Below are 27,446 nucleotides of genomic sequence, written 5' to 3' on the forward strand. Positions count from 1 at the left end.
GTGGGGACTCGGACACTATTTTGAAAACGTGCCGCGTGTACAATGCTTCGATTTTTATGTATATGTAATCGCCCTGGTGGAATTGTGCCGCGATTGTGACTTAGTGTTCGTATCGTCTCTCGTTGAAATAAAGTTTTTTTCTAAGCGCACGTCGATGTTTTCCGTTCATTTAACCGACTTGATCGGTTACAGGCGTGTTCGATTAATCGTTTTCGAGAGTTTTGACCATTCTGTGGTTCGACAGGAGCGGCGCGAAATTTTTTAAATCGCACTACAGTGGTATATGTGGTATATGGAGTAGCTGTTTTTCCTAATAATACCGAGCCGAGCGCTCCCCCTCCCACCCCCCCACCCCCGCCGCGGAGGCTTGAAATTCCCTCGCCATTCAAGACATACTATAGCGACCCAGTCGTTGATCGTCGTGCCACTACCAGTCCCCTAAAGACAAGGCATACACAGCATGCGTGCCAGTTTCGAGAGTGTATTTGTCATAGCGATGGAGCTCACGTCGATTCCAGCACTTTCAAGCGTCTGTACTCGCATGCTGGTTGTGCGGCCATGCAAATGACCTGTCGGTTTCGCCCAAACATCCCAGCCAATTGACATTCCTTCGCTCTGTAGAAAAGAGCACGCGGTTTAACATCCAAAACCAGTACGTTTCTTTTCCCTTGCGCATGTCGCAATCTCTTGCATATTTCAGTTTGACATTCAGCTTTCACTTTTGCCATTTTCTTACTTCTTGTCTAATTGTACTGAACGGGGATTCGATATGGTTGTCATGTATCTTATTTAATTCTGCACTAAGTGACACTTTATAACGCACATTGTTTTTATCTCTTCAAAACCCACTGGTGCCAACTATATTACGTCTTTAACCAGTTAAAGATTGCACTTTATCAAACGTTCATACACTTGTGTTTCAAACTCGGTTCCACCTCTCGAACACCAGCACAGGGTCTTTCATAAGTATACAACTGTGTTTCACCATTTCTGAAAGTGCCCGGCAAAAAATTTCGATTCATAAATTAATCGATGAGAAGCCCTGCATCAAAAGCGATTAATCGATTAAAGGGTAAAATGATGAATGATTAATTGTTAATAAAAAATTTTAAATAAAGTTATTCGACCATCGCTAGTTGAAAGCCAATGGCCGGCAAAACGAGCTCTAATTACCAACGTAATTGCCAGGCGGGTGCTGCGACGCAGCCCATTTGAGAGGCGTCACCGTATCCGTAGCTTTCAGGTCAACAAACTTTTATTCAAGAAACAATGTTCAGTACTTTGCATGCGTTAGCGTAGAGATGGTTTTGTGTCGTCATTGTGACTTACAATGTTCGTATGGTCTTTTGTAGAAAAAAAAAAAGGTTTTCTAACCCATTGGGGTAATATGTCGCGTCCCACCCACTCCGTGGTCCCACCTCCCCTCCTCTCCCTCGCTTTCTCCCGCGGTGGCGGCAGTGGGAGAGGAGAATGGAAGCCGCCTTCCATGCGCTGCTGGGGACAACATACGGACGTGCTGGTTAACTTCTGGTTACTGGATCACGCACGTAAAAAAAAAAGCACTTCTTCTGGGTCAAGTTGGTGCTTAGATTTCCTAGGTACGCTTGACCGCGGCGGGAAATACGTTTCCTAAAAAGGGGACAAAAAAAAAAAGAAGACAGTGGCGCTTCACTGTTTTCAGAAATTGCTTTAGGCGCAAAATATAAGACACGGGCAGTCGCACTATAAGTGAAGCACCGAGAAAAATAGAAATCAGTGGCGAGAGTGTAAAAGTTGCTGCTTTCAGGGTTGCTGTTCAGTTTTTGGATCCAATTGAGCCGCTCTTGGCGGCACTGCAGTGATTCATTATGGCGCTACCACACAACCCCTCCTCTGTGTCGATGCACATACGTCGCAGTGTAGTGATGCAGTGGAATGCCCGAGGCCTGCGTGGTCGCCTAAGTGACTTCCGACAGCGCGTCCAGAAATACCGCTTCCCCGTGATTGTTATATGTGAGCCCAACATGCCTTCTGCTTTCCGCCTTTCTGGATATGTATTGCTGTGGTCTCGAGAAGCTTACGAAACCAGCAAGGTATTAGTGTGCATACGCCGAGATATTCCACACTACCGCCATGCCCTCCAGCCCCATAACACGAACCACTACATTTGCTTGACGTTAACGCTTAAAGGACGGGTCTTCTCGATACTCGGCGGCTACATTCCACCCAGAGATCACATTGATTTCTCGTACCTGTCCTCAGCAATCCAGAGTTGCACAGCTCCCCATATTATTGTGGGCGACTTCAATGCTCATCACCCCCAATGGGGAAGTACAGGAATGAATAGCCAAGGCAAAGCCTTGTCCGACTTTATGCACTCACAGGATTTCGTCTATATTAACGATGGCTCTCCTACGTTTCTGCGTGGCACGTCCTATAGTAGCTGCTTGGTCCTGACGTTTGTTTCCTCACGACTACAGTCTTCTATTAGCTGGTTCAGTGATGTGGAAACACATGGCAGTGGTCACATACCAACGTATATGTGCGTAAAGTGGTTCGCACCTACCACTTCGTCTCAGGTGCGGTGCGCAGACTGGCCCACTTTTAAGACATTCGTGGAGAATTCCTGTGTGAATCTCGAGTCACCAGCCGAAATAGAAGACTTGATCACGTCCGCCCTCGGTGAGGCCACGCGGAACATATGTGCACTTAATCCGTGGTCTCCTATCGACGTGGAATTCGAGAGGTTGCGCGCAGTCCGACGGCGCGCTGAAAGAAAATATAGAAGGACCAAATCCACGTACGATCTCGCCCTTTGTCGCCGAGCTCAACGACAAATAAAGCGCCATCTCGAGAAATTAGGAAGGAAGCGCTGGAGAAAGTTCTGCTCATCACTGGATCCTCGGAAGCCGCTGTCACGTATTTGGCATGTAGTCAGGAGCCTACGTTTTCCCCCACAAGAAAGGTACCCATGGCCCTTTACCAACGCCACAATGATGTAGAGGCAGCGGACGACTTCTGCAAAATGATTGTGGGCACAACTCTACCAGCCTCAATCCAATTAGAAGTTTTTGCCCCACCTTCCTCAAGTGACCACTACGACTTGCTCTTTACGATGCCCGAATTAGAGGCTGCTCTTGCGTCGTGTCGGCATTCATCTGCTCCTGGCCCTGACGAGATCTCGTACTCGTCTCTGTCTCACCTTGGCAGGGCTGGTCGCACTGCACTGCTCAATTATTACAACGACACATGGGTCTCCGGTATTGTTCCGCAGCAGTGGAAGATCAGCCGCCTGGTTGCTCTCTTGAAGCCTGGAAAGACTCCTTATGAGCTTACCTCATACCGCCCAGTTGCATTAGCCAGCTGTGTTGGAAAAGTTATGGAACGAATGGTCCTGGCGAGGCTCGAATGGTTTCTGGAAAGAAATGATCTTTATCCGAACATGATGACCGGTTTTCGGCTGGGTCGTTCTTCAATTGACCGCGTCATTGACCCCGTTACGACAGTGGAACATGAAAAACGTCAACGCCGACTCGTCGCCGCTGTTTTCTTAGATATCAAAGGGGCCTACGACAACATCATTCATGAAGCCATTCTCGATGCCCTAGATGACTTGGGTATTGGCGGCCGGCTCTACCTGTGGATTGTGAGCTACTTCAGCGGCAGTTTCGTTTACATGTCCACGCCTGACGGAGACACTAACTATCATCAGGTATGCCGTGGAGTTCCTCAGGGAGGAGTTCTCAGCCCAACATTATTTAATGTGGCACTGATTGGCCTGGTGAGCGAACTTCCACCTCACATCCACATCAGTGCATATGCAGATGACATCTGCATCTGGGCTTCTGGTACAACACGCCCGCAACTACGTGCGAAATTACAACGGGCTGTGTCATCTACTTCACGATACATACGGCGTCAGGGTTTGCGCTTAGCTGCCGAAAAATGTGCTGTGGTTGCATTTACGCGAAAATCCGTCTGCCGATACCCGATCTCCATTAACGGTGTCATAATACCTTATGTCTCCCACCACAGATTCTTGGGCATTATCATCGACCGCAGTTTGTCATGGACGAGGCATGTTATTATGTTGAAGCAAAAACTTAATCTGTTTTGCCATGTTCTTCGCTTCGCAACAGGCATGAAATGGGGCCCCACGGAAGGCTCATTACTAAGACTTTATCAGTCTCTTTTCGTGGGCTACATTCGATACAGCCTTCCGATACTCTCAAACTTGAGCATTTCCTGCTTACGGACATTAGAGAGCGTACAAGCGCAGGCACTCAAAATATGCCTCGGGTTGCCACGGCGTGTCTCCAACAAAGGCACAATTGAGGAAGCCCACGTATGCCCATTATCGATATACCTGTCCCACGAACCACTTCGTGTGTATTTACGCTTACTGACACGACACCATTGCCATCCATTGACGTCGGTTCTACATGAGCGGCCGGACAGCAGTTTCACAAGTGCAGCTCCGCTGCCATCTACCCCACATAACATCAGGCTATGCCCTTCCATATCACCCCGTCAAACCACCATGGGTGATGGTTCAACCTTCCGTATAAGTACATGTCCCCGGCATACTAAAGAAATCATTGGTTCCCGTCAGTGGACTACAACAACTTGCTCTCGCGTACATCTGGTCAGAATACCAGACATATGTTCATGTTTACACAGACGGCTCCGCGTCACCAAAGGCATCGACAGCAGCTGTGGTGATACCAGCCCAACAGATGACTCGAGGTTTCATACTAGACCATAACTCTACATCAACCGCTGCAGAGCTTGTGGCTATTCGGGAAGCGATTCGCCACATCTGCGGGGAAAGACCTCAAGAGTGGTGCATTTTCACAGACTCAAAACCCGCGCTGCAAATTTTGGGATGCTTCCTGCGCCACACCGCATATCAGGTTCTGGCACTGCAGATCACCGAGCTACTTTCATGCGCTCAAGAAAAACACCACCGCATAGTGTTCCAATGGATCCCGGGACACTGTGGGCTCAACGGTAATGTGATGGCCGATGCTGCAGCAAGACGCGCCCTCAGCAATGGCCTGCGAACTGTAGTGCCATTCTCCAGACCGGACATCACATGCCTCCTGTCAGAATTAATGAGGAGTGCGACGAGAAGATACTGGGCCCGGCCAGACGCTCGTCACGTCCGCCTTAAATGGCTGGATCCCGATAGGAAATTTCCTACTCTACGTGGAATTCCACGCCCTCATACATGCCTGATACACAGACTGCGATTAGGCGTCGCCTTCACGCGCAAATATTTGCACATTATTGGACTGACATACTCCCCGGACTGTTCAGTGTGTGGCGCTGTAGAGACTATAGAACATGTGCTCGTGGTGTGCCCTGAGTATGCGCGCGAAAGACTGACAATGGCAGATACATTGAGACATTTACAAAATGGACCACTGTCGGAGGACCTGTTGCTGACGCGTGGCCACAGAGTTGGCAGACGACAGAGACAATGCGTGCACTTTCACGTTTCCTAGGTGACACGGGCCTGGACTCACGCCTGTGATACCAGTTGTGTAATGTGTCCTTCACTTCGTTCCTCCCATTATCATCCGCCATTGTGACCCCTTTTCTTCCCCTCTTCCCCTTCCCTTACGTAGAGTAGCAGGCCAGACTCCATTATCCGGCCGACCTCTCTACATTTTCCAATCATTAAAATACCTCTCAGGCAGTGGCGAGAGTGCGCCTGTCCGTGTCTTTCATCTGTTTTCCGCGTCTTATTTCTTTTGCGCCTAAAACCTTCTCTAAAAGTGATGTGCCAACTAGCCCGACAGCAGACGTTGTTATTTTATTGCACTGTCTTCCTTTCTATTTTTTTCTGTCCCCTTTTCACAAAACGTATTTTGCGCCACAATCAAGTGTACCTAGGAGATCTGCGCGTTCTCTGCAGAATTAAGAATTCGAAAAAAAAAAAACGGCGCCTGTCACACGACCCGTTCAAAAATGCGCGCCAATATATACCAACATATTAAGTGCAGCGCGAGTTCAGCTACGTCACCTTGTAGAAATCGGAGGTGGTATAGTCACGCGTTACCGCAAATAACTCGAGCACGCAGTGACACTGGCTTTCGGCAGCACGGTCACAAGGCACGTCAGTGGTGTCTGGTACCCCTATTAGATGCCACATGCAGCTTTCGGTGACATGAATTAATGTTCCCCTTTTTCTCGCCTCTGAAGCCTCGAGCTTTGAACGTTGCTCAATGGAAAAGTAAAACGCGGTTAAATATTTGTTGCGCTCTCGAGAAGTTGGGGCTCTGTAGCCTCGACTGGGTCGACAGCTATCTAATAAGTAAATAAATAAATAAATAAATGACACAAACACTTTCCCGTCAGTTCTAGTTCTTTTGTTTTAATGTATAGTATATTTATCGCAGTGAAGTGCTAGCCTTGTGGAGCTCAAAGTTCAGTGGAAGATTAAAAAACAAAAGGGGGGGGGGAGGATTACGAAACTATACTAGCTGTGCAACCAGCGCTGGAACGAAGAATGGTAAGTGCAACGTTGAGAGACAGACTGTAGGGATTAGAGGGCAAATAGCTAATTTTCTAGTTGAGATTATGACGGCGGAGTAGCGCAGTCTAAAGAAAAACGTATAAACCCTTGGGGCGTATCTTTTCCCTAAACTTAAAAAAAGAAAATTATGGAGTTTTAGAGCCAGAACCACGATCTGATTACGCCGTAGTGAGGGACTGCGGAAATTTGGACCACCTGGGGCTTTTTTAACGTGCACCTACATCTATAGAAGTACACAGTGTTTTCGCACATAAATGCGGCCGAGATTCGATCCCGGGACCTCTTGCTTAGCAGCCCAACACCATCAAATTATGGGGTTTTACGTGCCAAAACCACTGTCTGATTATGAGGCACGCCGTAGTGGGGGAACTCCGGAAATTTCGACCACCTGGGGTTCTTTAACGTGCACCTAAATCTAAGCACACCGGTGTTTTCGCATTTCGCCCCCATCGAAATGCGGCCGCCGTGGCCGGGATTCGATCCCGCGACCTCGTGCTCAGCAGCCCAACACCATAGCCACTGAGCAACCACGGCGGGTAGCCCAACACCATAATCACTATGCAGCCACGGTGCGTAAACCCCAAGCAATAATGGTTACCTATCGTGCTCTCGTTTCCTTTCTTGAGATACCCGCGCTCGCTACTTTCCTGTCAAGAATGCTATAGCACGCCAATAACTTACATGCGCGTCACTCATGACCTGGAAGTACTGGAAGGAAATGCGCACAGTATGGTGTCAGTTTGTTATTCGAGGACACGATACGCCAAAAAGGGTGTAAACGTATATTTTTTATTTTATTTTTTAGTGTGGCGTTGGGCAGGCGCCATGCAACACGTAGAGCAAATAACCGGTCGACTACGATAAGAGGGTGGGTTTTCGGTGGAAGAACGCGCACCCGAGAACGGCAGTAGAAATTAAATGTGCAGGAATATTAGACGGCGACAGATGACGCAGCAGTAATTGGAGGTCGTTTGGAGATGCATTCGGTCTGCAGTGGTGATATATGAAATGGGATGATGATAATGATCATGACGACGACGTGAACTGTTGGTTTGCTTGTGGTAGAGCAAAGTAAAACGCTGACAGTAGGATCATTAGAAAAACAGATGCGGGTCGAAGGCAGGATAAAGGCCCTAGGACAACAAGGGCGTTGACCGCTGATTCTGGTACGCGGGGCCAAAAAAAAAAAAAAATAAAGGAAACGATCGAGGTCGGTTCAAGAACAGCTTACAAGACACTGCGCAGTGAGCGAGCATCTCAACTCCGAGATTCTGAGGAAGGAGTTGATAAGCGACAGCGAGAGGAAATGATAAAAACGAAATAAGGGTCGACCCCGTTTAAAGATGGGACGCAGCTGAAAGAGCATACATAAATATGTGTCTCCGTTTCCTTCGAGGTGTTTGGGGGCCTTTCAACGATTCCCTCCATTATTAAAGATTAATCATTACACTTTTTTTTTATCGACCTCAGAGTACGGCTGGTGCCGTACTCTGAGGTCGATAGACCGAGTTTCGAGGATATCATCTTCAAGGAACGCCGGCATATCACTAAGCCGTGGCGGTTAGAGTGCCCGTCGATCCATTAAGTTGTCGCGCTGGGCGCCATGTCACGCAAACGTTTACGGCCATGCACTGACTGGCATTTCACAGTCGTACATGTGTAATGTCCTCATTCAGCATGTTCGTTCAGGCTGTTTCAGCATGTGGGCGCTTAGTCAATTTAGTATATAGCTCAAGATAAATTGTACTTTTTTTTTTTCAACCGCAACGCTTCTGCAACGCAGGATGTCAGCCAGTCAAAAGCTTCCTGTCAAGTGTGGTAAACATCCATCACGTAGCCCTACATTTCTCTGATAGCATGGCGAGTTCAATCAGGCCAATAACTTTCACGTTATTTTCGGGAAAAACTGCAGGAAATTTCATAACTTCTCTTACTTCGCCAGATTTTTGACATTTAAGAAATGTCCCCAATTCCATGCACTTGTGGGACAGCCTTTATGGAACTTTCCACGGAGAAGAAAACGCGCCCAATGGTGATGGAATGCACAGACGAAGAGGAGGGAAATTTTGAAGCAACAACAAGAACAACAACAAATTAATGAGCAGCGCTGGCAATGGAGACACACAACGGAAACAGTGGTCGGACGCCATTATAACGGGAGTGCCTGGAGTGCACCGAAATAATTCGTTATACAGATACTTCGTTCTAAAGGTCGCGCACCGCACAGTTTGCAAAAGAAACAGGACAGAATAATTCGATCGTTAAGAAGCTGATATTGTGCGCGTTACTACAGTAAAGAAGTCGACTTCGCTAACTTGAAACATCGAACGACTAGAGAATGGGTGCGGCAGCACTTTTTTTTTTTTTGTCGACATGCACGAAAAAAAGCATGCAGTTTTTTTTTTTTTTTTTCGATTGGGAGAGCTGCACCACCTCTGGGTGTTTGCGTGTGCGCGTGAGGAGGGGGGGGGGGGGGGGGCGGCTTACACATCCGACCCTTGGGCGCTTCTTCCGGTTTGGTTTTCTTTTTTTTTCTTTATCAAACGCCCTCGTCATTCATTGCAGGTCATCGGACCTCATAACTTTCATTAGGCTGAAGGTTGGGACATTAAAGTGACTGACGCGGGAAAACGCAAGGTTTAACGACTTCCCTTTTCCTTTGCGAGTTTAAAATTGCGTAGAGCGCAAGAAAAAAAAAAGAACCAAGCAACATATAACCCAATAAAGTGCAGCGAACTCATAACGATGCAGCATAGAACGATATATCGGTTAACGACCATCAGCCATGCACCTTAGCAACGACAACGTACTGCTATAGCCATACGACGATGTGGCGATAGATCCACACGACATATCCCATCCGGTGAAATTCCTATCGTAAAAAGCAGTTTTTTTTTTTCGGTAAACCGGTGCTCGGATGAAATGAAACACTGAAATTCCTTCTAGGGGAACGGTGCAGACACGGCCTCAGTAACAACATGATGGCTTGCCGGTGGCCCACTCCAACTGACCACCATCAGTGCACGTGAAGATGCGATAGGCTACGCGGACATACATCATTAGCCTGCATAACCCCTACGGTACTACGTGCACTCGCTTTAGCTGTCGTCGTTTAAACGGTGATACGTTTTTCTCCGCGGAGTTCTCCAACACCGGGAAGTGCGAGCACGCGTTCATATTGATGCAAGGTCGAAGGTTGGTTATATTTAGAGACAGCTAAAGAGCAAAGTTATTTTAGCTGTATTAGTACATAACTTGCACGTTACGTCACGGACGCAGCTTCGCACCATGACTGTTTCGCCAGTGTGGCGCCTAGGATGACGTCAGCTCAAGCCATGCCACTTTCTTTTTTTAAATTGCGATAAAGACTTGCCCTTAAGGCATAATTCTTGGAGCGTATATCAGTATTATGTGTGTGCTGTGAGGCCTGTGTTGTGTATGAATTGAAGCAGTGTTTTGTGGAATCTGTTGTCATGTATCCAGCGGTCATAGCTGGTTGTCACACTGTAGCGGAGGCCGGCTTGCAGTAGGAGACGCGAGCGTTCCGATTTTAAACCAGTACATGTCCATATTAGGTGGTATGCATCTGCTTCCACCACAGGAACGGAGCAGTATGGACACGTAGCACCCAGTGGTAAATGCGACCAGTTCCACCTTGAGACAACAGCCGGTGTAAGGGCCACCCCGGCCCGAAGCCTGCTAAGCACAACTTCCTCCGCCCTAGTAAGGTGAAGGGGGAGGGAGCAGACACACGGTGGGATAAGAGCGCGTGTGTCCTGCCGGATAACATATTTACGGGCTCGGAGCGAGTTACGGGGTTGGAGTGGGCGAGGGGAATAGGTGGAGGATCAGGATTAGGAGGGCAGTGTGCCTGCTGGTCAGCAGCAATGTTGTGAGGGTTCGCTGAATGGCCTTGAATCCAGTGTACCTTGACGCAAGTGGCTGTTTTACTATTCATAGTGTGTGTTGTCTCGCAGATTTCCATCGCCTTATCAACCTTCTTGAGTTCCTGAATAGCCGCTAAAGAATCAATGAAGATATCTAGTTGCTTGATGGTAGGCAGCTTAGATGTCGCATCTTGCACAGCGTCGTGGATGGCTTGAAGTTCCATTACTAGAGCGCTGGCTTCCGTAGATAAATAGCGCTGGTGGCCGCTGATGAAATTATGCGTACTACTCAGGAATGATGTCCTTCCACCGTCTGGGAGAATGGCAGCATCCGTATAGACTTTACAGATGTTAGCTCAAGATGCATCGACGATATTGTGTTCGTCAATAATACCTGTTGTATCGCTGCGCCTTAACTTCGTTGGCTTATTAGTTGTGATGCTGGTGAATTCCCAGGGAGGCATTGGATAGGGCTGATTGTCAATCCGAGAGCCGCGGTGAAAATGAGCATGCAACGCAGCGACAGCCGGAACAAGTTGCTTTTTTATTTCACGTGCTTTTTCACGTTGCAAAATTAGCTCTGCAATTGTGTTGAGCTGGGCATGTTCCTGTAAGGTTGGTATCGGAGTGATGCGGGGCAGTGCTGTGATTGTGCGCATAGCATCGCGATTAATCGTCTCCAACTGTGCCAGCTGTGCCAACGTCAGCCGTGGAAATTGTGCCTGATATAAAATTCGTGGCTGCAAGACTGCACGCACCAACTGTCGAGCTACGTCAGTGCGAGTTCCAGCTGCTTTTGCTGCAATGCGACGAATAAGGTGAAGGGTTTTTGTCGAACTCTGTCTGGTTTTACGGAGCCAGTGTGCACCACTGCCGGAGTGGTGAATATCGAGACCCAGTATGCGCACCTAAGAAGCCTCAGGGATTGTCACTGCGCCGAGTCTAAATGTAAAGGGGTGCTGCGTGATTCTTGTGCGTCCTTTCTTGTTGGCCACCACAACATAGCTTGATTTTTGGGCGGAAATGTCCAACACTGCTTTCTGAGCTTAGTTGTTCCGAACATCAAGGGCTTCTTGAAGCTGTTGAGTTTGTATAGATATATCTTCATGCACGGACCACAAAGTGACGTCATCCGCATAGATTAAGAACCTCACGTCTGGAATCCAATGTAGTTGTCAGGCTAGAGGTATTAGAGCAACGTTGAAGAGAAGAGGAGCCAAAACCGAACATTGTGGGACTCCTTTGTTCGATGTGAAGTGTCTTTCTTGCCTTCCATCTACCGTAATCGCAAATGTGGGATTCTGAAGGAATGAGTAGATGAATCTTATCACCCGCGGTGGAAGACCCAGGTCGATGAGGTTGGCAATGATGATTTCATGGTCTATATTGTCATAAGCTTTCGTTGTGTCTGTTGCTACTACCATGCGCACAGCGTGACTTAAACCAGTAAAACATCGGCTGATAAGATAGAAAGCTTAGAACGACAGAAAGCTGAGCTAGTTGGTAAGGATTCATTATGACAAACTAGAAGTGAGGCGTGCAGACAGGACACAAGAGTAGAGAAGTGGACAACACGAACGCCGACTATCAACTAGTCGGCGTTCGTGTTGTCCACTTCTCTACTCTTGTGTCCTGTCTGCACGCCTCACTTCTAGTTTGTCATAATAAGATAGAAAGTCTTCTTCAGTTCCCAAGTAAGAACGGAATCCAGTTTGAGCAGGATATTTATCGTGGCGTTCAAGCCACCAGGAAACACGTGTGGCCAGCATCTTTTCAGCGAACTTGCAGACAGTTGAGGTTAGTGAAATTGGGCGTAAAGACTGCAGGCTATTTTGAGACGTTCCTGTTTTCGGAATCGCGACAACAATTGAATGCTTCCAATCTGGTGGAACGTTTCCAGTCTCTCATACTTTATTAATAGCCTTAAGAAGTGCATCGAGAGCTGCTCCTTCCATGTTCTTGAAAACCTCATAAGGAATACAATCGGGACCTGGTGTTGTTCGTTGCTTCGAAGTCTCAATCGTCGCTATTAGCTCGGCCATGCTGAAAGGGCTGGATATTTGGGATTTGGAAGTTGTGTCAGACTCATCAATTTCAGGGCAGTTTATAGGTGACGCGTGATCGTATTTCGGGAAAAACGCTCTCGCGGCGTGTTCTGCAAATTGATGTGGCGAACTCTGCATCGCTAACCTAACGCTCGCTGCAGGGTCAGGTAGCTTATGACCGTGTTCCATTGATCGGAACGTACGCCAAAGTGCTCTGTTTCCAATGCTCGATCCAAGATTCTCGCACCACTCGCCGAGAAAGTTGCTTTTCGTGCTGACGCGCCTTCGCCGCTATATGGTTAGCACGTGCACGGCTACCTCGTGCATCGGGATTCCTCGACGCATACAATTCTGCCTGACGTCGCTTTGCCCAAAGTTGCAAAAGGGTGAAGTCCGGTTGAGGTTGTTCCTCGTCAACTGTGGTTACAGTGGTGTTCCCCCGTAGCAATTCTTGCAAAGCGGGAAGAATTCCTGAGGGCTCTGAGGGTACTTTATCAATCGATGATTCCCGAAACTTATCCCAATGCGTGGGTACTTTATCAATCGATGATTCCCGAAACTTATCCCAATGCGTGACTGTTACTCGTCGTCGAATTTTCTTTATGCACGTTCTGTGCAAACCAATCATTATTGGCATATGATCACTGCCCCATGTATCTGGTTCCACCCGCCACTGCGGCATTCCAGGACCCAACCACCACGTGAGGTCTGGAGCGTTTGTTCTAGATACTGCGGGTACAGCACAGGTAGCCACAGAGTGATGGTTCAGCAGTGTAAAAGTGGCATCGCTCATGATGTTTTTAACTTGGTATCCTCTTCGGGAGTTGTACTTGTACCCCCATTCTGTATGTGGGGCATTGAAGTCTCCACCCACGAGAATAGGAATTCCCGGGTACGTAGACCGGAGATGGGCTATCCACCCCAAGTTCAAACGTGTGCGCTGCGGTCTGGCGTAGAATGACACTATATATAATGACAGGAGTCGTCACTGGTCGAGTCAGGACCCCGACAATTTCTTGATTACAACTACACCATGGCTCCAGATCAATCACTGTGTGAGCAATAAGCGATGATATATAAACTGTAGCTTTTCCCGGAGCTGAAGCCATTGTAGTAGCACGTCTATCTCTAATAGATGGGTTATGATACCCATTAAAATTGGACAGGGAGCATAGCTTATTATGCTCTTGAATAAGTAGTGCCCATACATGTAGCTTATTGTATTGAAGCTTGGTTTTAATTTCTCCTAACTTGGAGCTAAGGCCCCGACAACTCCACTGTAGCATTCCGTCCTGTGACAGCTGCTGCAGAGAATTAGCCATGATGCAGGCAATCCTGAATTGGCAACGTTAGTTGAGCAAGTTGATCTAAAACTGCTGTCCAAAGAGCTTGGTTGACCTGTTGTGCCGGACGGGATCCAGGTGTAACGGTGGCATTCGCAGTGGTTGGTGCGTCACGTGTTGGTCCTGTTTTCTGGCGACGCAGAATTACCAATTCTTTATGTTTGCGTAGTCGCTCAATCTCTCTGGCCAGTGCGTCTATCCGAGCGTCAATGTCACCATGGTCATCATCCGACTGATGCAGGGGTTCCGGTAATTTCTCTTTCTTTGAAAGCAAGCTCGGTAAGCCACAAAAAAGACACGTGACCGAAAGGCAGGTGACGACGCTCATTTGAAGTTCCCGCACTATGCTGCCGTGACGTCATGGATTATGGCGGCGTTTGACGGCCTTAAGTGAAATTTGTTATCGATAATACGTGGCTACACTGTATAGTAAAAAAAAAGAAAAGTTGAAGGTCGAACTTAGCCAGTTTTAAGAACCTTTCCCGATACGCAACGGCCCGAGCATGACATATAGGTATTTGAAATTACGTACAAATCAGGCTTACGTACTGACGCTTAGGTTTAGGCGCGAAATTAAAGAAAAAGAAACTGACCCTCTGTTTCCCTCACAATAATCGACAAATTACCGCGAAATGAACGACAAGAAAGTTTCTCAAGAGTGCTTTATCAAACTAAACCGACTTGTGTTTCGCTTTAGTGGGATATTGAAGCTGTTTTGGTATACTTAAGATTGTGGAAAACGCAGTCTCTAGGCGAGTGCCATATAGTACACGATTGCATGTTTGAGGCTAGTTCTGACTGGATGTTTCATAAGGATGGTGGATTGCTGGTTGTGAGATGTTTCTTGAAATCGATTCAAGTGGGTTGGACTGTGCTGGCGCAACTGCACAGCGACCGCTGCGCTTGCTCTCCATCGACCTCACTGGCACAGCGACAGAAATTCCTCCGCGCTGCGGCTTCCGACAGAACACATTAGCTTGACAATTGACTCCCAGCACTCTGCACCCATTCCTCGCAACCTCAACACTCGATCTTGACACATATCTCCAATGTGAGCGAACTAATCGGGTGATCTGTCAAATAACCGTTTCTGCATTGCACACTATCGTTTCTAAGACAGCATAGATATATTAATCGTTGGCAGTTGTCACGTCGGCAAATATGCTGAACCGAGATTCACAGGCGAGCTGCTCTTACGTGTACCAAAGGACGACAGCTGCAAAAATGAATTTCGTGGGAGGCCTTAGAAGAATTAGGGCAACAGCTAGCCACGTACGCGAGGTTATGCGTCTGCCAACTGCCAGTTCTATTTCGGAGAGAAGTTGTCTCTTGATAAGCTACGATACGATAACGTATTTCTCATCGCGAACGCTCTTGCAATGCCAATGTCGGGGCCATGTGGCAGTTCGTCTTTCCGGTAGTGGGTATGGCAGCTAAGCTGACAGCTGGTACCCACATGTCTATCGCAATTTGCCGGCGATTTCGCAAAGAGCAAATACACTGCAAAAGATACGTGGCACTTTCGTAGCGCGTCATCGCGCTTATCGCGATCGCGTGTCGTCTGCTACGAGTACAGCAACAGACGACCACCTACGCGTCGGCGGATATTTGCCATCCGCACCCGAGCCAAAAATAAGACGCGATCGAATATGCAGTGAAAAGAACACGCGCTGACCAAACATATAGTGGGTCGCTCGATGATTTGTGTACGACGCTGTTGGGCAGGAATTCCATGCAGCAAGTCGATCTGGCGCGAATAAACGTAGTTCATCAAATCTTTTATATCACCCGTTCTTGTAGAGATCGCAACTTACATTTGCTCATTGTACACTGCTTTGGAGTACTACGACATCGTGGACACGAGCCTGAGAGTGGGAAAAACGGCATTTAAGGAGAATTGCCAAGTATATACCGGATAAAATGGTTAGCTCCGCAGACTATATAAATACTAGAGTCGAAAAGAAGTCGACTATATAAGAAAAAAAAAAAAAACCGTCATACTGCCATTTCTCCCTTTGCTATCAGGAAAAAAAAAAAGGCTATTAACTGTCGCCTGGGTCTTCCATCAGGATGTTACTGCAGATCACCGATAAAGAGACGTACGGGTGGACGCCCGGAGGAGTTCAAAGGAGGTGTACAGAAATTTAAGTCAACAGTAAGATGACTTGAGGGCAAACTTTGCTCTGATATATATATATTGCTCAAAGAAAAAAAAAAAAAAGACAAGGGAACTTGCGTTATAACACGACTGCAAGTTAAATAACCGACAGGAAGCACTCAGGTTAAAAATCGCAACTACTACCGCTTGGAAGCATTTGTAGACCATGCGCTACTTCTTCCGACAATAGAGAATGTGCGGTTGAGCAGTGTTTAATTTACATACGAGGCCTTGCACAGGGGATACTAATGTTTCGGCCCGTAATGTCTCGGAGGGCTCCGTGACTTGGTTCTCAAAAGGCGACCGTCAAGTCTAACCAACATGGTACCTTGTTGCGGTCAAGGGACCACCGGAAGGGTGACAGACTGCACGTACGTACCTATGCTTTTCTAAAAGTCTGCCGTTCCAGTGGCTCACAGGTGCCTCACATACGCCGCCCACCTACTCAAAAATGCTATTCCAAAGTATCTACGCTCTTCCCCCGAAAATTTGACGCTCTTCTGCGATTACTAGTCGCCTGCCCACCCCCGTCATAAATGAGCTCACTTGAACACTTTATAAAAAAACATTTGTTTTTAAATTTCTCGCTCTCGAGAAATGGCAACGTGTACAACCAACGCCGCCGCGTCAAAAAACAATCGTCTCGAAACGTCTGTCCGACATGCGGATATGAAAGCTCGACCGTCGGAATTGAGAACTCGGCTACTGTTTCTGAAATGGAACAATGAGTTCGGATTGTTTCTAGTCCACTGCGATGTTATTCTTGCGGTCTAATTTTAGAAAGGAAAGAGAACAAGGCCCCCTGGCTCGTTTGCATGAGCGATTATATCTCTAGACTCGTGTGGGAAATCGCCACCCTCAGAATGTAAAGCTTGCAACGTGTGTTAGGCGAGGGGGACCGGCAAGTACAGGCTGGTGTAACGTTCTACAGGATGTTCCACGTAACTTGAGCCAAACTTTGAAAATTTGCGATTGCCACGTTGCTTGCCGTACGTCGCTTCGAGATACTCAGGTTTCTTTTTCGACTCCGCCTAATGAGATGAAAAGTGTCCACGAGAAAATTGTTGAGCAACATGATTAGCTCTCGGTACAGCTTTTTTTTGTATCTCAATACGTGCTACATACAAGTGTTTTTTGACCGAGCGTGAAAGAAGCCCGCGAATACACGTAAAATTGCCGCGCGAGTGGCCGCTCGAGGAACTTAAGTAGCACGTATTGAGTAGCTGTATCGGGTTTTTTTATGCTGCTCGACAACTTTTCGTTGACACTTTTAATGGCAATAATTGAGAAGCCGAATAATTCAGACCAATTATCCAATTAGGCGGAATGGAAAAAGATAGCTTGAGTATCCTAAGCGACGCCAAGCAACGTTACCTCGATTCTGTCCAGCTACGTGGCAATCGCAAATTTTTTTGAAGTTTGGCTCAAGTGAAACACTCTGCATAGTAAAGCGTCCTAATGACAAATAAAGTGAGGAATCGAAGAGAGATTTCTCACCATTCTTGTGCTCCGACCACCGGCGCGTCCTCGACGCTAATGTATAGACGAAATATTTGGAATGAATAACAAGAATAAAACAGTAATGTTAGGAGTTGACAGAAAAGTGAATGACCAACGTTCTCTCCTATATAGCCACTAAGCAGGGGAGACAACTTGGGAATCCTGCGATTTGCTAGGCTTTTCCGTAATGACGGTGTATGGAGATCCGTACGTATGCTAGACAACAGCGATTGAATCAAAATGGACAGCAACACGCTGCATTGCTTGTACCACGTACACAATAAAACCCTATGCGTGCACAAACTACTACATACTATACACCGCGTTACATTGGCAAGAGCCAGAGCTCATATATGCACGATACCTCGGAGGAACATCTGCTGCAGATTAAATATACCTTGCATTGTATACGGAAAAAGAAAAGCGGTTGTTTGCAGAGAACGCCGTTCGGTTCTGCCACGACTCAACACAGAGCGACTTTCTAGAAATCTCCGCCGCTGGGTTTAACCGCTTGGCGTCGAATAAACGAGCCTGTAAATGAAACGCGCCTACACGCAGACCGGTGCACATCGATGTCTGACAGTGTGGATGAAGAAGAGTACAAAAAAACGAGGAAAATTAGAGAAGACTTCGTTCACGCGAGCTCAGGGATCCAAGTAAGAACGTACAAACGCGAAGGCCGGTAAGGAAACCTGAAAAAAGAAAATACATCATATAAAGACGATATCAAGACCGGCTTTTGAAAATGAAAACGCGTATGCCAATGATAATTGTCGACTAAGATCGCCTGAAGTGAAACGCACAGGCAGAATCAAAAGCAATAAAGCTCTCCGAACTGTTTGACACTGTCCGTATAGGCCGTGCTGGACAGATACAATTAGCTAGCCTGTGTCCGTACTCGCGGCAGTGCATTCGGAGCGCGCGCCATACCAGCCATACAGTGAAGCAAACGAAGTGACTAGGGCGACATTCCACAACACGGTCTCTCGTGGGAGCATCACAACACGTGTCAACGCCAGAGAAATCCAGCACTTCGCGCGACAGACCCAAACCGGAGCGCACACGCATGCCGACCGGTGATGTCAGCGAGCGACGTAATGGGCGCCAGAGCTCATCAAACGGTAGCAGAAACCACAAAGGCTGCAGTTCTACCCTGGCGGTGGAGAGGCAAAACTCAAAACAAATTTACGTTTTTTAAAAAACCGAAGTTATTTAAGTCTATAAACAAAACGAAAGTACATAACTTGTTAGAAATATGTGTTTAAAGTACTTTAACATTGAAGATTGAGCACAAAACAAACGTATATACTTCATTATTTTGTTGCTGACGTTCCAAGTAAACTGCGCCACCCGCGCGTAATCAACCCTGGGCCAAGCTGCACAGCGTGGTGAGGCGGGATTGGCTGGCGCCCGTGCACCAATGAGCAGCATACATCTGGAGCATCACGTGCCCAACCGGCTTTGATTTACTAGCGCTGCTCAGTACTGCTGCCGGGTCTTTGAACGTGGTCGACACAGGCTCACTGGTTCCTCAAAATGCGGCTTCTCTGCATTTTGCTCCCCCTGGTCGGCTTAATATCGGCCGACCCCACCGTATACTTCAAAGAAGAGTTCAACGATGGAGGTGAGTGCGATTCTTTTTCTCGATTTCGGGAGTTTTTTCTGGATTCTGGCTGCTGACGCGGTGAGGTGGAGGTGCGGGCCGCCATCCATGTCGGACGTCGTTTGCTGATGTGTAACCTGCCTCCTCCGATTCGGCTCTTTTGCAGATGCGTGGAAGGACCGGTGGGTCGAGTCGACGAAAGGCGACAACCTCGGAAAGTTCGTTCTCACCGCGGGCAAGTTTTACGGCGATGAGGAGAAAAGCAAGGGACTGCAGACCTCCGAAGACGCCCGGTTCTACGGCATCTCGGCCAAGTTCGAGCCCTTCTCCAACGAGGGCAAGACGCTGGTGGTGCAGTTCACCGTCAAGCACGAGCAGAACATTGACTGCGGCGGCGGCTACGTCAAGCTGTTCGACTGCAGTCTGGACCAGACGCAGATGCACGGCGAGTCCCCGTACCTGATCATGTTCGGCCCCGACATCTGTGGGCCCGGCACCAAGAAGGTGCACGTCATCTTTAACTACAAGGGCAAGAACCACCTCATCAACAAGGAGATCCGCTGCAAGGACGACGTGTTCACCCACCTGTACACGCTGATCGTCAAGCCCGACAACACCTACCAGGTCAAGATCGACAACGAGGTGGTCGAGAAGGGCGAGCTCGAGAAGGACTGGTCTTTCCTGCCCCCCAAGAAGATCAAGGACCCCGAGGCCAAGAAGCCCGAGGACTGGGACGACCGCGCCAAGATCGACGACCCGGAGGACAAGAAGCCCGAGGACTGGGACAAGCCCGAGTACATCCCTGACCCCGACGCCACCAAGCCCGAGGACTGGGACGACGACATGGACGGCGAGTGGGAGCCCCCGCAGATCAACAACCCCGAGTACAAGGGCGAGTGGAAACCCAAGCAGATCGACAACCCGGCCTACAAGGGGGCCTGGGTCCACCCGGAGATCGACAACCCCGAGTACACGGCGGACCCCAAGCTGTACCACTACCCGGAGATCTGCAAGGTGGGCTTCGACCTGTGGCAGGTCAAGTCCGGCACCATCTTCGACAACCTGCTCATCACCGACGACGAGGAGTACGCCCGCGTGCACGGCGAGGAGACCTGGGCCGCGCTTAAGGACGCCGAGAAGAAGATGAAGGACAAGCAGGAGGAAGAGGAGGAGGCCAAGAGCAAGAAGGAGGACGACGCCAAGGACGAGGACGAGTTCGAAGACGACGAGGATAAGGAAGATAAGGACGAGAAGGAGGAAGAGACCACGCCCGCGCCCGACGACGAGGACCACAAGCACGAGGAGTTGTGAGCAAGTGGCAGGGCAGGACTCAAATCTTTTGTACAGGCATCTCTCATTATTTTGTTTTTTCTCGCTCATCCCGTGCTGTTTCACTCATTTTTTTTCTCCTCCTCTCCCCCATTTGTGGTGCAGCAAGAGAAAATGGTTGATTTAATACTAAAAAAATAAAACAGGCTCTCTCCTGGTTACACGTTTGTCACCCGTCTCTTTTATTGGCTTTACTACACGACACGCACTGTACAGTCTATATGAAAAACAAAAGGCACTCTCAAGTGGCTCGGTCATCTGCTAGGATCCAAACTCCTTTGTGTCCGGGGTGATGGGCTTGAACTCGTAGCTTCCTCGGCCGTCCATGTAAAGGCAGTACTGCAAAGAGTAAAGGTAAGCAATGTATTGTAACTTCATTCATGATGCATCCCCTGGATCATGCCGACATTAGGGGCCACCATTGCTATTTATAATAGCTGTACTTTTTGGACTTGGCCCATTTCCTTGAAAGCAAGCATCTCGATTTAGTTGTCAACAGCATAATGAATAGGCAACGACTATAGCAGTACCATTGCAACGACTGTGCCGTGCTTGCCTTTCACTGCATACATTTTTCTCTTTCCTATGCCGTTCCCACCTCATTGATTTATTTTAGCTTGGTAAAACAGCATGTGGCATTAGGTCACTGATGCCCTTTAACACTAAAGTTATCATGATGCATCCCTACCTGTTCAGGCCACCAGTTATCTATAGTTTGGACCCAGTAGCTGGATGAATGCAACAGAACTGTGCAGCTCTAGAAAGGGCACGTCTCGTGAGTTATAAGGAGAGGTGCAAATTAACACTTGCACAGAGTATAGAAATGCTTGCCCTGTGCACTTCATGTGCAGTGTCACAATTATATTTCTAGTGCATCGCTTGGGTCATTAAGTGCAAGTACTGCTAAGACCCAGCAGCTGGATGAATGCAACAGTACCGTGCAGGTAAGCTGGGTAATCGAAGATGACTGCCCTTGAACTGCTACTGCAAATGTGGGCTAGCTTAGTGAAGGAGCATGTGTCACTAGGTCAGTGACTTCATTATTTGATGTCGTGACTATGCATATTGCCCTTTAATGATGAGCTTAGTGTCACTGCACTCATAAGTAATTCAATTTGCCATATTGCCCCCTGCAAGCTTTAGATTTCACTATTGCATTATGCCCACAATACAGTGCATTATGAGAAGTTAAGGCATTGAAGGAGTACAGACATATTTTTGACTAGGGTCATATTTCATACTTCTCAAGTGCCATTATTTGATATGCCAGAGGCAACTTCACTTACAAATTCAAAAACATTCAACTTAGCAAAAAGGCTCCTGCAAGCTTTCTGAATACTGCTCTCCATGTTTGCTGTGCACTACATAAATCATCATTATCACCAGCCCCTTTTTATCTGCACTACAGGACGAAGACCTCTCCCAGTGATCTCCAATTAACCTTGTCTTGTGCTAGTCAATTCCAACTTGCGCCTACAAATTTCCTAATTTCACCACCTCCACCAAATTTCCTGCCATCCCAAGATGCGCTTCCCTTCCCTTGACACCAATTCTGCCCTACGCGCTACATGGCCTGCCCAGCTCCATTTCCTTTCCCCATCATAATGTCAACTCGAATATCGGTTATCCCTGTTTGCCCACTGATCCACACTGCTCTCTTCCTGCATCTTAACATTACCCCTAACACTTTGAGTGGTTCTTAACTCCATAGATAGGTCATCCTTTTACCACAAAGCTTGAGGCGCTAAAGACCAATTTTACATACGTTTACATGTTAGTAAAACTTCGGGTGGTGCAGCCCAGGAGAGCGTAGGACGACTGAAGACCGGTCGTCGGGGCCAGTACTTTGCAAGCCTGTATTCATTTTTCCCTTTATCACTTGTCACACTGCATGGCCAATTACAGTGACAACGGTGGCAGTCGGGCCAATGGCGAGACCAATGAAATAGATAGTTACAAAATAAGGCCCCCAGATTAAGGACATGCAAGCCTAGCAATGTGCCTAGATTACACTGGTTGCGTTACTAGTAGCGCAAATAGTTTGAGGTTCAATATATTTGGCACGTTCGAGGGGACTGCACGTCAATGCCAAAAACTGGTAACAGCTGGATGGTGTATCTAGTTAAAACATACAAGCTCGGATATTTTGTGACTTGGAAATGTGCCAGAATGGCATAAAAATGGCTCTGCTACTCTGCCTGACCCATCAAAATTTTCAACAATTGCAAATTACGTCATTAGGCTTGGCGAAAACAGTGGAGCATGCACATGTGGCATGCTACAATTTTTGGCACTTTGACGAGGCTTTTTGAGGCAGTAAGTAGAGCAGGCAATGGCGCATTAGAAGGGTGAAAGGAATTAAAAATACCTACCAGCAATTAGTTCAATTTTGCCTGAAACTAACTGCACTTATAGTGAAATAAAAACCGGAAATTAAGACATAACAACTTGTTCAATCCTTTGGACTTGCCCACGCCAGGCTGCACTGAATGCAAGTAGGCGAAAACGCAACATGAAAATGAATTGCACTACCCTCTTCTGCGAAACACAAAATGGTGGGTGATATGCTCTTTTTTTGGACCCTTCAAGCTAATAATTCCGCTTTGCATATTAAATGAGGTAAGCCGAGTATAGAAATTATCTTTATTAGATTACATTTGGCTATTCACTTGAAACCTCATGCAGTACTCGTGCATAAGCATTGGTTATGTTGCTATACAAAGTGTAGGGTGAAGATGTAAAAAAAAAAAGGCAATACAGTCTCGAAAACTCACAACAGCTTATAGTGAAAAGCACGGAAATGAAATTTTTTTTTTTTTTTGTTTCCCTGTGTGTGGATTGTTTCTGCAATGTAGCGTTGAAACTTACCATGCGAGGGGTACTGGGACTGATACTCCTAACCTCCTCCAAATGTTACGAGACAAATATGCACTTACAAATAAAAGAGTATTTTTACAAAGATGGGCAGTTGACATAGCACTGCAGCTAGGATCAGCAGGAGCGCAGGGTAGCGACCGAGGTGCTGTGGTCGTCTTCATTGTGACACAAAGCATTGTCACACTATTGGGCCACTGCTGTGGTGGTTAGAATTATCAGTTCGAGAATTAAGGCAAGGGGTCATCTCACAGATGGTAATTCAGAGAAGTGAGGAGGGTCTCTCTTATAGTTGTGTGCAAATATGGTTAGTCTACAAGTTTTCCAGGTGAGCTCAATGGTGAAGTCTGGCTTTCGCACGAAACAACAAAACGAAGTCCTGGGAACTCATGAGGCAATGCTTTTCAGTTAGCGGGAGAGTCTCTGTTCTAAGTACCGTGAGAGAAGCAAGCTCCACGGTTCTGTGAAACTTGACCACAGCGATGCTTCATGTTCAAAGCAAAGGAAGGTGTCAAGGGGTAAACCCTCTCTTCTAGGGTGAGCATAAGAACACGAATGGAGCCTTTCTATAGTAGAGTCAGATGCTACTGCATAAAATAAGTCAAAGCCAGTCTGAAACGGCAAAATGACAGCTCAAAGCGAAATGCAAGTAACGACTCTGCATAATGTAAAGACACATAGCTACAGAGCCTTGCTCAAGTGTTGTTCTGAAGCCGCCGTTAAGTTTGCACTGCATTCCCCATTCTTGATTTCTCACATCAAAATCGTGAAATAGAAACACTGTCATCCACACAAGAGGAGCACAAAGCTACAAAGGAAACCTGCCTGGGCTTCCTTTTTAGCTTAGTACTGCGACTGGTGGGCTTCTACAGAAGCGATTTGCCACACTTCAAGATCAAATCACATTCAGTGGTTTAACATGCTGAAACTGCAGCGGGTTACAAGGGACACTGTAGTGGGGTGCTCCAGTTAACTTCGACCACCTGGGGTTCTTTAACACACACCGAAACGTAAGTACATGAGCGCTTTTGTATAGCAACCCTCCGTAATGTGGCTGGGTATTGAACCCATTACCTTGTGCTCGGCAGTATACAATGCCATGGTCATTGCAGTGGCTCTCACTATATCAATATCCCAATACAAAATTACAGGCACACCTATTACAGGCACACGACTAGCTCTGCCTGTATTGGCATCGACGATGGTAAATGTGCCTACTTCAAATTCAGGGTCGCTGCGAGCACAGGGCAATTATTCGTAGCCCCTGGCTGGCGCGCACACACACACACACGGAGAGGCCTTTGCTGCCCTCTAGGCCCACGAGCATGACACGTAGTGTTCCTCGACATCAAGAAGTGGATGCTAGGGTTAGTAAAGCCACTGATCCTACAGGCGAGCAAGGAGCAAAAAAAGAATGACAAGGAAAGCGTCGAGCCAATGCCGAAGCACCTGCTAGAACCAATGCGCGTGATTTTCTGCTGTCTCCATACTCCGGCCACTAGATGCATCACGCATGTCCTAGCCACACTAGAGTCGTTTATCGCTGCTCTTTACGTAATGTAAAGACCTTTCTTGACACCTGCGCTGCTCACGCAGGAGAAGGCCCCACACCCGCGCCTTCGTTGTGCATTTCTTGTGAGATTTCAACTGGATTACTTACCCCAGCCAAGCTCTGGAAGACGGACGACATTTCTGAATGGCTCTTAGGAACTTTTTGATAACTGTCACATGGCTGAGCTTGCCTTCACCATTGTCCATTTCTCTTCCAGCCCCTACGTCCCCGTCCCCCTGTCCGCAGTAGCAGGCTAGAGCACAATAGGCGAGATCGACCTCTCTATCCTCCTTCAAGTGGATTCTCTCTCTCTTCTTGAACAAAACATCTGACATCCGTGCTGATGTCTATAACACTATGGGTGCCTTGCAATGGCGCGACGTGTGTTGTGTGATGATCGCTCCTCGAAGAAAAGTGTCCGATTTCTCTACCATGCGAATGCCACTTCCAAGAGAATGGAGAGATACTTTGCTCCAGTGACTTCTTGTGCTCAGTGAATTGCTACCTGGTTAGCCTAGTTCGGCGGTTATGCACAGTCGACTGATGTAGAGACGTGTAGAACCCGAGCCGTTATTGTTGTGCTGTGGTGTAATTCTGGCTCAGTAAACTCGCTTCGACTCCTGAGCCTTCCTTCACAAAGATAATACATGACATTCAAGTCCATTTACACAGAAAAGTTTAGTGAATGCAACAGAGACTGAATAGAAATACAACAGGAGTCCCATAATGTCTTTTATAAGGGCTCAAGGGCTCAATGTACCATAGTTGCTTCAACAAACCCTACTGCAGCAATTATTGTGCACCTCTGGTTGCCGCAATTGGGTGCAGTGTGCCCAAACCCATTCCCACAATGTAAAAACAACAATTGTAATTGAGAGAGAGGAGGTGGATAGAAACGGCGTTGGAAACTTTGCGTGAAGCCAAGGCCATAGTGCCAAGGCCAGAAGCAGATTCACTCGTGAGCAATGCCTCTCTACACCTGTACTCATGACAACAGGTCTGCAACGAAAACGCGAGTGACACGCCTATTCCAAGAAGGCATTTTATTCAGCACTGTTTCCTGCTTTACTCAGGTTTGCAGAGTTGTGGCCTTGTTACATATGTGAAGAAGCTGTTGAGAGGAGACGCTGGTATCGAAACCATTTTCATTGTCTTTTTTTTATCAACGTTAACAAAACTTTACATTCCTGTTCACTTCTTTTGGGCTAATTTCAAATATGCAATCAGTTTAGACGCAGGTCTATTGGTTGCCAAGACAATGAACATTTCACTTCCCTTGCTTGGTGCCACAATGGGGGAAAAGAGACAGACGAGGTAATTTAGTAATTGTGCAATGATATCATTATAGGAGTGTCAAAATTGGTTAATTAACTACACCACCCTATGTATTTATGAGCTGCTAGTTTAAACAAAAGGTAATAAATGCACAATAAAAGCAGGCAGTTCTGCTGTTTGCAGACAACGGTTGGCAGTGCCTGCTACTTTCGACATTGAAAGCCCAGGTGCATGCTTGGAGACACAGATGTGTAGAGTGCGAACGTCGCTTTTCGCAAGTGCTGATGCTTTATGGGCACCTAAATTTTGCTGGAGCAGGCTGCTCGCGTGCTCTAAGCAGCAGTGAGCGGGCCTGTACTAATTAGTACCACCATGCATACCGTAAGCCTTTAAGTACACTTGCTAGAGCCAGCATGCCAGTCAATGCAGAAGCCAGATCATCTAAGCAAGGGCTCCCGGAATTTCCCCCTCTTAAAATGCATGATGGCGTGGCCTTTGGTAAACTATGTTCCACATGTATGTGGCCAAAGCCTATAGTCAATCTGATGCCTCTAATCTAGACAAAAACGAAGAAAATCCCAGGAGTGCAGGAGGTGCAGACAACAGTAGTGAACCAAGTAGTCAAGTTTTTACCACTCCCTCATGACCTACCTCGTGGTACTTCCACAACGACTTGCGGTGCGACACCGTGAACAGGGTGATGCCAGCTTGTCGGCAGTACTGGTACATGGAGCCCTCGACATCGACGCTCACCGCGCTTGTGCACTCGTCGAGGATGGCGAATTGGGGCTGCCGGTAGAACAGCCTGGCCATCTGCGCAGCATTCGCAAGCCTCCGAGCTCAGTACAAAGCGTAATTGTTCAACATGGAAGGAAATTATCGCAACTGGCACTGGTCAACACTCCCAGGGCCAGATGCAGCATAAATACGCAAATACCCCAAGCAAGCGGACCCTTGGTTGCCTGTCATCTTGTTCTAGCACCGCAGAGTCTCATATTAAGATTACCACAGAAAAATCTGCTGTTGTTGCTGCTGCTGCTGCTGGTGCTGTTCAACTTCTATTCGAATTACGCATTTCTATTTTCCAAGATTTGACATGGCCTTGTTAAAAAACAAGTGCTGCTGCTTGTGTTATTGCCGTGTGTGGCTCAATTCTGTTGATTGCTAGCCTCGCAACATTCTTCTAGGGCATTTGAGTCTTACATTCACAGGTAATTCATTTTATCATGTAATTTCCAGGGCTTGAATAAATCAGCACTTTTGAGCACGCATGTTAATGAATTTATGCAATATCTAGCCAGTAACACTCCCATTGCAAGTTATTTTTGACATTCCAAACAACTGTTATTGCTCATAACTT

At 47.3% G+C, this 27,446-nt stretch overlaps 2 protein-coding genes across 2 annotated transcripts in view; one reads left to right on the plus strand and one right to left on the minus strand.

Annotated features, from left to right (window-relative positions):
* The first annotated feature begins 18,917 nt into the window (after positions 1–18,917).
* Positions 18,918–20,546, plus strand: Calr (calreticulin). Its single transcript, XM_070525141.1, has 2 exons — positions 18,918–19,077; positions 19,223–20,546. The coding sequence occupies exons 1-2, from the start codon at positions 18,990–18,992 to the stop codon at positions 20,365–20,367; spliced, it is 1,233 nt and encodes a 410-aa protein (XP_070381242.1). The 5' UTR covers positions 18,918–18,989; the 3' UTR covers positions 20,368–20,546.
* Abcd3 (ATP binding cassette subfamily D member Pmp70) overlaps positions 20,544–27,446 on the minus strand; it is a 33,451-nt gene continuing 26,548 nt past the window's right edge. Inside the window, exons 15-16 of the mRNA XM_070525139.1 lie at positions 26,738–26,899; positions 20,544–20,724 (exon numbers count right to left, since the gene is read on the minus strand). Coding sequence (XP_070381240.1) covers positions 20,647–20,724; positions 26,738–26,899 — 240 coding nt within the window. The 3' untranslated portion in view covers positions 20,544–20,646. The remainder of the gene's footprint in view (positions 20,725–26,737; positions 26,900–27,446) is intronic.

This window comes from Dermacentor albipictus, chromosome 9 (genome assembly GCF_038994185.2).
Source record: "Dermacentor albipictus isolate Rhodes 1998 colony chromosome 9, USDA_Dalb.pri_finalv2, whole genome shotgun sequence".
Taxonomy (NCBI): domain Eukaryota; kingdom Metazoa; phylum Arthropoda; class Arachnida; order Ixodida; family Ixodidae; genus Dermacentor; species Dermacentor albipictus.

Coding starts and splice junctions, on each gene's coding strand:
- Calr (XM_070525141.1), top strand. CDS start 18,990: ATGCGGCTTCTCTGCATTTTGCTCCCCCTGGTCGGCTTAATATCGGCC. Junction 19,078..19,222: donor AGAAGAGTTCAACGATGGAG/GTGAGTGCGATT, acceptor GCTCTTTTGCAG/ATGCGTGGAAGGACCGGTGG.